The sequence below is a fragment of the Carettochelys insculpta genome, chromosome 2 (assembly GCF_033958435.1).
Source record: "Carettochelys insculpta isolate YL-2023 chromosome 2, ASM3395843v1, whole genome shotgun sequence".
Classification (NCBI taxonomy): domain Eukaryota; kingdom Metazoa; phylum Chordata; order Testudines; family Carettochelyidae; genus Carettochelys; species Carettochelys insculpta.
The window spans coordinates 212,156,400-212,169,723 of NC_134138.1; the positions used below are offsets into that span (position 1 = coordinate 212,156,400).

At 41.3% G+C, this 13,324-nt stretch overlaps 1 protein-coding gene across 1 annotated transcript in view; it reads left to right on the forward strand.

Annotated features, from left to right (window-relative positions):
- The window catches only part of TBC1D5 (TBC1 domain family member 5), a 560,176-nt gene that overhangs the window by 418,548 nt on the left and 128,304 nt on the right, over positions 1 to 13,324 (forward strand). The window contains exon 17 of the mRNA XM_074984496.1: positions 10,269 to 10,411. Within this exon, the coding sequence (XP_074840597.1) occupies positions 10,269 to 10,411 (143 nt within the window). The remainder of the gene's footprint in view (positions 1 to 10,268; positions 10,412 to 13,324) is intronic.

Below are 13,324 nucleotides of genomic sequence, written 5' to 3' on the forward strand. Positions count from 1 at the left end.
TCATGCTGTTATAAGATAATGAACTATCTTACATTTCTAAAAATGCAACCCACTCTGAGGCTGTCTAGACTGTTTGTTGCTATTTCCTCACGACTTTTCCCCACATTCGAAATATCACAGCTTTTTCAAGCACGGTGTTTACTTTCCTCTACCCCTCATCATGAAATAGGCATTTATTCAGAACTTCGGTGTCATTTGAATGGCACCAAGTTTGAAATAAGGTAGCACAATGCAACGCAACTAAGGCAATGCAAATTGCATAAATTATTTTGAGTTAGGCAGGAAGTCTAGAAGTAGTCTGACTGAGCTTCTTGCTTGTTCCCTTCAGACTTTTTTTTTTGACAATCAGCAAGTCGGAGACAGCTTCTGATATTAAATAGCTTGTCACATTCTGACACACACCAAGCAGCTGTACTTTTACCCAAGTAACTTTTTGGGTACTTTTTCCACCTCTGCTCCTGAGTTCGCATCCACAAATCTATTTACATAAATGTACAGTCTCAGAAAACCATCATCCAGCACAGTCTGTCAAGCATCCTCCTCCACCCCACCCAATCAGTCTCAGTAGGTTTGGGATCTTCAGCTCCACAGCAAACTTCTTGATACTTGATAGTACTTGATAGAAGCAGCAGTCTGTTATCTTTTATGAAAACTTGCCACTACAGAAGAACGACATGCGCATTTTGCCAGTAGTTTTCACTGCTGTTTTTTAGTTGGCAACTGGAATGTTCAGACTCAGGAAATCCTGAGTTCTGTTGCAAATTGTGTATGGGAATTACAGGTCCTTCTGCTGCTGTCCCCCCATCCCTTCTTCTCCTTCCCCTGGCACTCCATACCTGTTCCACTCCCCTTCTGCATCTGAATCAGGTAACTTCCTCCTCCTGATCACTGTCTGGATGCCAGCAAGGGGAACATTAAGAACACAGGAGTCTTAGTTCCTGTGCCTTGGCACCATGGCAGCTCTTGACAATTGGGAGGAGCAGTTCTAGGTAATATTCTCTTCAGCCCTGTGCTCCTGGTTTGGAGCATGCTCAGTTGGTCTTTGAGGATGGGCCTATGCATTCCAGTGGGCATATAGGAATTATGAGGGGGTGGACTTTGTTTAGTCCAAAAGGAGTCGTTGGAGAAGTTTTGCTGGCAACCTAACAAGTCTTGACTGAAAATGTGCAAACTAAGATTTTTTTTCATTTTATTATAAATTGCTGTTTTTGAACATACGTTATGGAGAAAGGAATCTCCAACTCCCTGACACCCAGGTGACCCCTACCAAATGTCAGTCTCCTCTTTGAAGTATGGCCAAACTATGGTGTGTTGTTATAAACAGAGCACCTTTTTTTAAAACACAAGCAAGACATTTTTTCTTAAGTTGGTTCTTGCAAACAACTAAACTTAGTAAAAAAAAAAAAAAAGAAAAATCAGCCTGAGGCAGACACTCAGTACAGAAGAATGCAGCCCAAAAATAAATTTGGAAAAGTTATACCTGGAAAAGAGGGTCTTATAATGAAAAGTATTGGGTAATGTTAGCTATACATATCACTCTCTGTACAGCACATGATACATTGAAAGGTTGGTATAGATCTTTCGGATAAACACAAACCTTTACTAGCTCTGGCTATGTCTACATTACCCCAGAAGATCAACCCTCTCAGGGTCAATCTTCTGAGGTTTGATTTTGTGCATCTAGTATGGAAGCATGAAATCAACCTCTTGCGAGTCACAGTTGACCCCTGTACTTTTTGTGAGACAGGAGTAGTAAGGGAGGTTGAGGAGAGAATCTCTCCCATCGGTCTTACCCAGTAGAGCTGGACAAGTGAGCCAAGCACAGTTATGTCGATTCTAGCTACGCTATTGCCGTAGCTAGAATTGCGAATGTGTGGTCAACTTACTTTGCCTAGAGTAGACATAGCCTCTGTTGCTGATGCAATGCAATATTAAGCCTCATCAGCTCCCACACTGAGGTTATTTAGCATCACAGTCATTGCTTCAAACCTCCCTTCCAAAGAAGGCATAGTGGTCTGAAATACATCTGGTCTTATTAGTGCAAACTAATGTAAAGATCTCTTAGGCAAATAACAGGCAGTCACATAGCACCTCAGAGACTAGCAAATTTATTAGGTCATGAGCTTTCCTGGGTGAGACCTCTTCATGTCTACACTGACTTTTGTCAATCACAGATGCTTAATATTCCACCCTTCCTGCCACACCCACAATGACAAAAGATTTACCAGGGCAAGTACTAGAGTAAACAGTACTTTGGGGTTAGGAATGCTCTCCTGCTGAGAAAGCAAACGCTGATCAGAGGCTGTGTCACTAAAAGATGTGTATTGTAGATAGCCTGTAGAGATGAGTGAGAGTTTTGGTTTAAAAATATGACCTATAGCTTTTAGTTTGGGAATTCATTGCTCTCAGAACTTTGAAGTGACTATATCAAAACAATTTCAAGATGCCTGAAGATTAGTCTCATTATTTGTTATCCTTATTTGAAGTTAGGATACACTTCTCCTGCACACATAGCTTCCTGTCTATGGTTGTTTCTATATGAGAGAGTTTGGTCAACAGAAGTTTCTGTTGGGACATATTTTCCGACAAAACCTCAGTTAACAGAATGTATTCACACAAAATAGAAGCTTGTTCTGTCGACACATTCTGTCAACAGAGAGCATCTACACACCCCGACTCTTCTGTTGGCAGAGTGAGCCCTGGACACCGGGGTCACATGGACACCAAGCTTTTTCGGGAGCAGCAGCCCAGCTCAGCCTTAAAGTGTACCCCTCGGGCTATGTTCCCTGCCCATGGCAAGGCTTGCACAAAGCTTATGCAGGGCTTCCTGTGAGAGAGTTCAACCTTTCCAATGAGCCACGCCACCAGAGCAGCTCCTGGGCTTGTCCTGGCCGCGCACAATGGTGCTGTAGCTTCTGCTGCATCTCATCCTGCTGGTCCTTCTCTTCCTATGGAGGGATGAGCCTGACACACCTCATGAGAGGGACATCCTCCTTCCTGCTGCATTGAGTCGCCCATGTGGGAGCAGGACCCTGAGTGGCCTCGTCGGGGCTGGGATGGGGCTGGTGTCATGGGGAAGTATGGCTGGGGAGTGGCTATGGCTGGGTCAAGATCTGCTTAGGGGGTGCTAGGGTGTTGGGCTTGGCAAAGGGCGGGAGGAAGTCTAGAAGCAGGCGAGGTGTAGGACAGCCAGGGGGAGGCCTAGTGGGGGAAGGGCAGGGTGAGCAGAGGAAGTGGGGGAGGGGGGAGCAGGGACAGCAGGGGCAGCGGGGTGTGTGTGGGCCGCTGGGCCAGCTGGTCCTGCCAGACAGCAGTGGTGGTTTCTAGGCAGGACATCAGCTGGTCCCATGTCCACACCTGCCACTCCCAGCCCCTTGCCCACCACATGTTGTCAGTCTGCAGCTACCATTCCATGGTGTCAGAGCACCTCCCCCCGCCCCCGGTCCTCCTCGGCTCGGCAATGAGTCCTCTAGCCCCAGGTCTGCCCACACCACTGTGGAGCTGCACTGCGTACCTGCACCAGTAGTCCTGCGGGCGTGCCTGGCCCCAGCTCCAGCTCCTCCTGGGGGGTGGCTGGGCATGGTGGAGAGGATGGGGCCTGCCCAGCCCTCCAACAGTCCAGCTGGAAAGGAGACAGGGAGAAAAGACAGTGAGTCCTCTCCACATGGCCCCTGGGCCCCTCTTCTGCCCCCTCCCCACCAAACGCCTGCAGTTTGATGTGCTGTCCATGGGTGCGGGTGCTGCCTGTGTCTTGCAGACACACCTGCAAGTAAAGGGTCATAGTCCCTGGTAGTGTGTCTGGGGTTGAGCCCTTGTCCATGTGGCTGGCCCACCCCCAGCCATGTTAGGGGCAGACGGGCCATCCTGAGGCTCTGTCGGCCTCCGTTGGGACTGGCAGCTGGTAGACGTGCAGGTGCGGGTGCCGGGTTTTCAGGGTGGCATCCCAGCTTAGCTGGCCTGGTGGGGATCACAGCATGCCCCACCCTTGTCTGTCCCGCCATGCGCCAGGGTGTGTGCCCTGTGGGGTACTCACCGGCAGGTATCTCGAATAATTCTGGAGAGGCCCTGAAGGTGCCCTGGCTGGAGGAGGGGCCCGACTCCAGACTAATGATGAAGGTCCCCTCATGGGCCTGGGATGCAGTGTCACCCTTGTCATCCAGCTGCTGCTCCCCCAGATGGGACTTCAGCTCCGGGGTGAACCTCCACAGATGTATCCAGCTGTCTCACGCAGGGGAAGGTGTCCTCCACCTGGAGGATCTCGTGTAGCTCCCGGTGGTAGGGGCAGCTTGGCCATTGTGCCTCTTGGTCCCATGCTCAGGTATACCCCTGCTGCAGCTCCTTAATTTTCACCTGGACCTGCTGTAGGTTCCAGGTGGGGTATAGTTGGACTGCCAGGGCTGTTGTAACCCGGGTGTAGCCCCGGGCATTCGGCATTTTAGCATCCAGGTCAAGCAGCACAGTTTCTTCAACCCAATGGCTGATCAGGTCCCAGACTTCAGGGTCCATCCAGGACTGGGCATGCCGCCTCCTGGTCAGGGTGTGTCCTGGGGGTCCTCTCCCTGCTCCCTGGAGAGGTGGGGGATGTCCCTGGTAGAGCCCTGGTGCTGCCATTTGCCCATACCAGCTGCAGGAGGTGGCTGTGAGCTGGCTGCAGGCACATGTGTTGGCTGGGCTGTTTGCACACTTCCTACTTCCTGTACAGGTTTTCCAGGGCCCTTGTACCTTTAGTCTGGCTGGAGGAGCAGAGCATAAACCTATGCTTGCAGTGGAGAGAGCATCTCCTGGTTCAAGGTGGCCGACCCCAGGGAGGACTCTTCTGTCGACAAATACCCCTCCCCAAGCATCTACACTATTTTTCTGTTGACAGAAGCGTTATGCCTTGAACAGGAGAAACAGAACTCTGCCAAGGAAACTGCTGCGTTCTGTCTACAGTTTTTCAGCAGAACGCTTTTGTAATGTAGACACTCGCTGAGTATTGTCAACAGAAGGCCACTTTGGTCGACAACACTCTGTAGCGTAAACACAGCTTATGTGTGTTCATCTGTCTTGCTCCAGTGTCTTCATTTGTGTTGTGCTAGATTTTCATCACAACTATTCCCATTCTGTCTCCATTACCTCTGCTTTCCTAGCCTTAGGTTTATGTAGTTCAGATCAGCAATTTTTAAAGATTTCATTGCTCTTAATGAAGAAGGAAGATACATATACAGGTAGAATCTAAATTCCAAATCAACAGCTAAAATAAATCATATGGCTTCCAAACTATTCTACTTACCGAATTATTCAGTAAATCCTAATCAAAATGGTGACAATTTTATTTAAGCCTGGTAAAATCTGGTTTGTTCCTGTGGTTAATAGATGGATAAGAGCATTGATTTATTTTGGTTTCTCTTGTCTGTGGGGCCATTAATGAATCATAGTCTCCTGCGAGAGATTACTGATCTCGTAAGAGTTGTGGTTTAATCATAAGTAGAAGCTAGGGCTATGTAATCTGAAGGTAAATAGTAGTACTCTTGGATAGTTTGTTGGTGCTTTTAAAATTTTGGGCTTTTTGTTTTTTGTAGAACCCAGTAGGTCTGGTAAATTATGAATTATTGTGCTATTGTATGTGATAAAAAGGTACACTGTTGTGACAATTGCAGTCTGTAGGTGGAACAGATGTAAAGCAATATTAACAAAACAGATTAATAATTAAGTCAACCGCTGAAAAGGAAGCAGGGTTATCTTGTCCAATGCTGTCATTAAGTGCAACTTAAAGTCTCTGAAAATATTTGTAAGATTAATAAAAGCATGTTAATTTTAAAAATATTCCAACATAAAATTTGCTTCATTAAACTGTGTCCCTTTTTATGAATACTAAGGCTCACTGAAGTCATTCCGTATACCAACGTTGTTCATAGGTGTAAGATCCTTGGTTCATGGATGCTATGAGCTGTTACATAGAGAAAACAAGCAATCCAGTAGCACCTGCTGCTTGTTATTTGTGAAGCTGCGAGACTAACATGGCTACTCCTCTGTTACAGAAGTAGTATGTATGCACTTGCAGTGGTTTGAATTGTTTGTTCCCTTTGGGACAAAGAGGTTCAAATAACTAATGATAGTATCATGGTTGGTAAAGAAGTCCAGTAGTTCTTCTGCACTCTGCATCCCTGAAACGTGATCTCTCTGAGGACCGAGACTTAACTTTCCCAGGAGAGAATATAAAAGCGGAATAAAAGGAATGATTTCTGCTTGAGAAGAATAAACCTGTATCCACAAACGATTAACAATGCATAATGAAGTAAAGAAGCAAAAGTGATTTCTAAGAAAAGCTTAATAATAAATCCCATTACACCATGGTATATTTTTCCCTTGAAGTGTATTGGAGTTTTATCAAACCTACTGAATTAGATTTTAGTAATTGTGAGCAAAATCAGCTCAAATAGCTGAGCTTTCACTCCAGACAGTTCGTTCAGCGTTGAAGTTGTGCCTTTAAGGGTTGGAGGGGTTGTTACAGCAAGTAATGGGCTTCATGCAGAGTTTGGGTAATGTTTGTGTCACCGTAAGATTACACAGCACTTCAAAAACTAACAAAATAATTTATTAAGTGAGGAGCTTTCGTGGGGCAGACCCGCTTCTTCAGATCTGGAGATAGTGCTGTACAGTAAACTCCTGACTTATGTGTAGGGTGCGTTCTGGGCACCCAGCTGTAAGTTGAATTTCATGCAAGTCAGGGGAGCCAGGAAACTGACCAGCACCACTGCACTGATCAGTTTCCTGTCTCCTGGGATTGGCAGGGAGCCATGAACCAGGCAGCAGCTTGGGTCCTGGCTCCCCTCCATTTGCGGGAGCCAGAAAACTGACCTGCGCAGTAGGGGACAGTTTCCCAGCTCCCGCAAGAGGAAGGAAGGTGGAAGCCACCTGGTTCCTGGCTCCCCACCACTCATAATTTTGACGTGCATTAATCCAAGTAACACGCAAGTCAAAAGTGTATAAATAGCGGTTTTACTGTACTGATATAGTCTGCCCTATGAAAACACATCTCCTAATAAATTATTTTGTTAGTTTTTAAAGTTCTACATGACTGCATTTTTCTTTTGTTGAGATACGGATTATCTTACTATTCACCATAGGATAATAGTGTCCTGTAGACTAGGCGCTGTAGAGTAATGTGTTGCGATATGGTAAAACACCTTAAACATTAAAACTTTAAGGCTGTGTCTACACAGGCACAAATCTTCGAAACAGCTGTATTTCAAAGATTACTAATGAGGCGCTGAACTGAATATTCAGCGCCTCATTAGCATTAGCTTCCGGAGGTGGAGCTTCGAAAGCGCCACTTTCAAAAGCGCGCGGCTTGGCGCAGCTACGTGGAGCTCCTTTTCGAAAGGACCCGCCCCTTTCGAAATCCCCTCATTCCAATCAGTGATCGGGATAACGGGATTTCGAAAGGTGCGGGGTCCTTTCAAAAAGGAGCTTGTGTAGCCGTGCCGAGCTGTGCACTTTTGAAAGAGGCGCTTTCGAAGCTCCATGGCCGGAAGCATCCTAATGCTAATGAGGCGCTGAATATTCAGTTCAGCGCCTCATTAGTAATCTTCGAAATACAGCTGTTTCGAAGATTTGTGCCCGTGTAGACACAGCCTAAGGGTGCATCTACACTAGGAGCCAACTTCAAAGTTAACTTCGAACTTAAGCACTACATCAAATTAGCCAGCAGAGAGTATGCACACATTTTCCCTGACTTCAAAGTTAAATTGTCCTTCAAAGTCCTTACTCCATTCCCAGGAATGGAGTAGTGCCCTACTTTGAAGTATAACTTCAAAGTAGGGTGTGTGTAGACACTCTACTTCAAAGTTGCTTACTTGGAAGCAACTTCAGAGTTATTTTTATAGTGTAGACACAGCTTCTATGTTCTGTATTAACCTTGCTTTGAGTTGATACTGCGGCTGCTGATTTGTTGCAACATCCAGTTCTAAGATAGGATTTACAGAAAGTGGTAGGACTAGGGGAGGCAGCTCACATTTAGTTTTAGTGGAAACAAGAACATTGAACATTATAAAGTAAGAAGTATGCTAATTTTTACATTACCAAATAACAGATTGTCAGAAAAGCACAGATGTAGGATTTTATATGCAAAGTTTCAATTTTTTTATTTTAAAACTAATATTCCTTATGAAGAAGAAACCTGCTTAGAGTTCTGCATGTTCTAGGTCTGCAAAAAAGGTTTATTACTGTACATTGGGTTAGTACTCATATCATATATATAGGCTGTGTCTACATTACCCCCTCCCTTTTGGAAGGGGTATTCAAATGACACAGATTGGAACTGGTTAATGAGGCACTGATATGAATATTCAGTGCCTCTTTGGCATAATGGCAGCCAGTCATGCTTCCAAATTTTTGCTTTTGAAACGCAAACTGGCCATGTAGATGCGGGTGCTTTGAAATAAACCCCAGACTTCAAAATTCCCTTATTCCCAGTTCATTTTGGGAATGAGATGCTGATATGAATTTCAAAGGGAATTTCAAAGTCTGGTGTTTATTTCCAAGTGCCCACGTCTATACTGCCAGTTTGCATTTCGAAAGCAGCACTTTCGAAGCGCAACTGGCCTCTGTTATACTAATGAGGCACTGAATAGTCATATTAGCACCTCATTAACCAGTTCTGAGCCATGTCATTTAAGTACCCCTTCCGAAATGGAGGGGTAGTGAAGACATGGCCATAGGTCAACTAAAGGAATGAAAAGTGGAATGAGAGTTTCAAGAAGTGAATCAAAAAAAAAAAAAAAACCAAGCAGCCCTGTAGCACCTTAAAGACTAACCATTTTATTTACTTTTGTGATAAGGCCCACTTCATCAGATTTAGAGCAAAAATAAGAATCCAGGTTTTGAAGAGAGAGAGAGGGGAAAAAGGTGGGGGGTGAATGAAATCAGATTCAGAACTTGAGCCTTTTGTGACCTTCTTTACTGATCCCAAATTCATGCAGCTGTTAAGTTGTCCTCCTAAATTAGTAATTGATGGTGGTTCACATTTGTGCAGAAATGAACTTCTATTGCAAGCCTCCCTGCACAGCCATCCAAATTTGTTACTTTACAACTCCAATGAAAACTAATAAATACATTTGTTAGTCTTTAAGATGATACAGAACTGTTTGTTTTTGCAATGAGTTAAGGAACAAAGATTGTGAAATGTCAACTCTTTGAAGGAAGTCTACTCTAGTTGTGAATTCTAGCTGCTTTTTAGTTCTGTTTTTGCCACACACGCTTTAAAAGGCAGCTTAGTTTGCTTAGAAGAAAATTATAATAAATCTCCCTTTTTGTTTCCAATTTACTAAAAGATTTTATGGTAAATAAAGTATGTACACCATTTAGGAGTGTAATTATTTTCTTATAAACACATTATAACTACTTTAAGCTTATTATTACTATTATGTACCATTTGTATGACATTTTCTATTTTTCAAAGAGCTATAAAATCTCAATTCTTGTTTCAGACCTGTGAGATAAATCACTACAATTGTTATTCCCATTTTATCATGTGAAGACTGAGCCATACAGAGGCTGACTTGCCTGAAACCACAGAGTGATAAGTTCATAGCTTACTATGCTGTGCTCACATTACATGTCACACTGTCAGTGTTGACCAAATTATACATGTAAATCTAGCTAGATCTCCACATATGAAAACACATGTATAAAGAGCATGGAATGTGATTCTACTTGTAAGATTAAAATCAAATGACACATTATCAAAATGCTGTATATATAACATTTTTACATACATACAAACAATGTAATATTACATAAAGGGAAGAGGACTTTTTCTGGTAAGTGCCATTCAGTCCGTAGTGATTCCTACCTTATAACTCTGTTTGTTTTTGTTTTGGTTTTTTTTGGACTTCCTGGATGCTTAAGTGACCCACTGGTTTTATCCTTCTCCTTAGCTCTTCCAGATCTGCTTAAAGATACATTCTCGCCTTCTTTTTAAATCAATGTGAATTTAAATGTATAAAATGACATTCAATCTGGTGTAATTTTTATCCACTGTCCCACATGCACAATTACATTTTAGTCAATTGAAACTTTTAATGTTCTTAATATATTTCCTCATGTAATTCTGTATAAAACACTTCCCAAAATAAAGTTATTAATTAAAAGATTTTCAAATAACTTAATGATTTTTAAAATTCCATATATATATTTTTAGATCATGCCTGATGTTATCATAAATATATTGGCATGGTAATGTTTGTAATTATTTCTACTGAATATATTTCTATATTTTTTTCTAGACGATGGGTAAGACTCCTATTTGGACGAGAGTTCCCACTTCAGGATCTTCTTGTTATCTGGGACGCTTTATTTGCTGACAGCATAACCCTGGATTTAGTTGACTACATTTTTGTAGCCATGTTGTTATATATTAGAGATGCCTGTAAGTATCCATTATCTTATGATTTTTTAAATTAAAAAAGTACAATCCAGTTTTTTAAAAGAAAAGTAGTAGAGAGTGCAAGAAATGTCTGAATTTCATTTTGAAGGGGTTTTGTATCATGGAAAATTACTTAAACGCCAACTACAGTAGGAATCCCATGTTACCACCTGTGATGTGGTATGTTTATAAAAGACATTGAATATTGAAGTTAAAACTAAGGTTTACTTTCTGAATAGTATTATCTGTTTTATACAGAGTTCTGAATTGCATATATAGAGTTTTATACAGATATGTGCATAGCTCCACCTTCTGACAAAGCAAATGTAATGAAAACGTCTCCCTTTTTTGAAACATGCTTATACTCTTCTGATATGAGGAATACAAAATGTTAAAGTCAATGATAACAACTCATAATTTTCTAATATTTATACTTACGGAAATTTACATGTGGAAATAAGTCACATACATTGTGTTTATTCCCTAAGGCTATATTATGTAAATAACAAGTAACTTAAAAATTATTTTAAAACACTCTTTTGATATTTTCCCAATGGTGAAATATTTATTGTGTTAATGATATGCAATTGAAACATATGAATGTTAGGCTGGGACAAGTAAAAACATCAAAGATTCACGTTAATATTAAGTCCCCTGTATTTGTTTGAAATTGATGGCAAGGCACTTTCTCTGGTTAAGAAAACATAAATATATAACTCAAATACATGGATATTTTATGTTATTTTAAGTTTACCAATGTAGTACTGCAGTGAAGTACAAGAATACTGCACAAGTACAGAACACACTGTCAAACCTAAACTCGTAATAGGTATGAATGCTTTTCATATTTCTTAACTTTGGGGAGAAAGTGTATTTGTGAATCAATATCCTGCATGCTTTCACAGTTTTCAGCATCTTTTTGTCATTGCCAGTAACTGAGCTTTGAACAGAAAACAAAACATTTTAAGAGTCTTGTGATACCAAGATCTGTTCTGAAATGGTTTTAAAGGCAATATTTACAGAAAAGCTTCTGTTTGTACTATGCATTTGGTGTGGTTTTGTTTTAATTAAAACTACCCAGTAATAACAGTAACTCACTCTTTAAATGACTCAACTGAAAAGTTTGAAATTTAGAACTATAACTTTTAAACAATGAGAGTTAATATTAGAAGTTCTAAAATAAACTGAGATATTGGAAGTCCACCAGAATCTTGAGAAACCTTTAATAATGACTACATTTTCATATATAAAGTTTAGGTTAGCTTTTAAATATGCTTGTTAGACTTTTAAAAAATATTATTTGTGGTTTTTTGTTCTTGGTGCCGTACATACTATTTTGTTGTCTTGCTTTAAGAGCATGGCTTCATGAAACTGTATTCCTGCTATAATTTTACACTTTATTTTAAAAATAAGATAGATTTGATATAAAAAATCTGATTGTTACATACTGTACTTATGAAAAATGTGATTGTAATGATGTGATTAATCAGAAGAATTACAAATAGTGCAGTTTTGTGGTGGTAAAAAAATCTGCCATTTTGTGGAAAAAAACACACAGAACATCAAAAGTATCTTCATATTTATTAAATCTTCAGTCTGAATAACGCACATACTCTGCTCTTACGTTAGAGCATAGAAATATATCATGTCTATGAATAGTAGTCGCTGCATTCAGAAAGGTAGCCTGAGGATATTGACTTTATAGGTTTTTTTCACTGTAAAAATGTATAGTGCAACTGCATATTTTTGTATTTCAGAAAAAAATCCAAAAATACAGCAGTTTTGAAATGTCTTTTCTTTCAAGGAAAAATAGAGAGGCTGCAACATTTTGCATGTTTATCACATTTCAGGCCTTTGTTGGTACGTCAGGGTTTGACAGAGGCTGAACAGAAAAAATGACCGCTTTTCTATTAGTAGTGTTTGTTACTGCTTTAAAAGCAGGTATGTCCATTATTGTTGTTATTGCCTGCCCCGAAGTGCACTCAGTGTTTTGCGGAAGTAAATGAACTACAGTCCCGGCCCTGAAGAATTTACTTAGTACTTTTGTGATTTCTGTTATACAATAAGATGCTCAGGAAGTTATGTTTGGTTCAGCTTTATAGCTAGTCTAAAGGAGAGAATCAGTATCACTATTCTTGGATTGGGACTTCGTATGGATGTAGCATAAGGATGCGGCAGGAGAAGCTGTCAGATTCTGTTGTCACTAAGGCAAAGTCACATTTAGCGCAGACTGAAAGAGCATCCTCTAACCTACTCTTGGCCACCTCATATGTTGCCACCCATTGAGCTTTGTCCTAAGGATTCTCTCTGGAACAATATTTATCTCTGGCCTGTAATACACAGATAAGAAGTATGCTACCAAAGTGCTCTGAAGCCACCCAGCAAAATAGACCATTGTGTTTCTCAGCTTACACAACACACTTAACTAACTACAGAAATGAGTGGCCCGTGATCCCTTTTGGGTGTAAATGCACTTCTCCTTATATCACTATGTGACCTGTCACAAACTGATACAAAGTAATCCTTGCACCAATCAATACAGCTGTCCCTAGTACAGTGAAGGGCAGTTGGAGTGCACAGAAAAAAACAGTGAATACAGTTCTGTGGGATACAGCACTCCTGTGTAAAAGGGCACATTTACTTAGCCATACCTCATGTCCACCTGCTGTAGGCCAGTCTTGACTAAACCATACTTCTATATAGCCACACTAGCCCTTGCCACATCCAGGGGGTAGAGTTAAGGTTACAGAGTAGAGCTGGTCTTTTATCTTAACTCTGTATTATCTGGTTTTCAGAAGTTTAAGTATAGATGTACTTGGTGTTCTGGAAGGATACAAGATATGGATAGTCAATTGTAACTATTAAGGACGTTTTTGAACAGTGAATTTGTTTCAAATTATGATATTTACAAGGCCT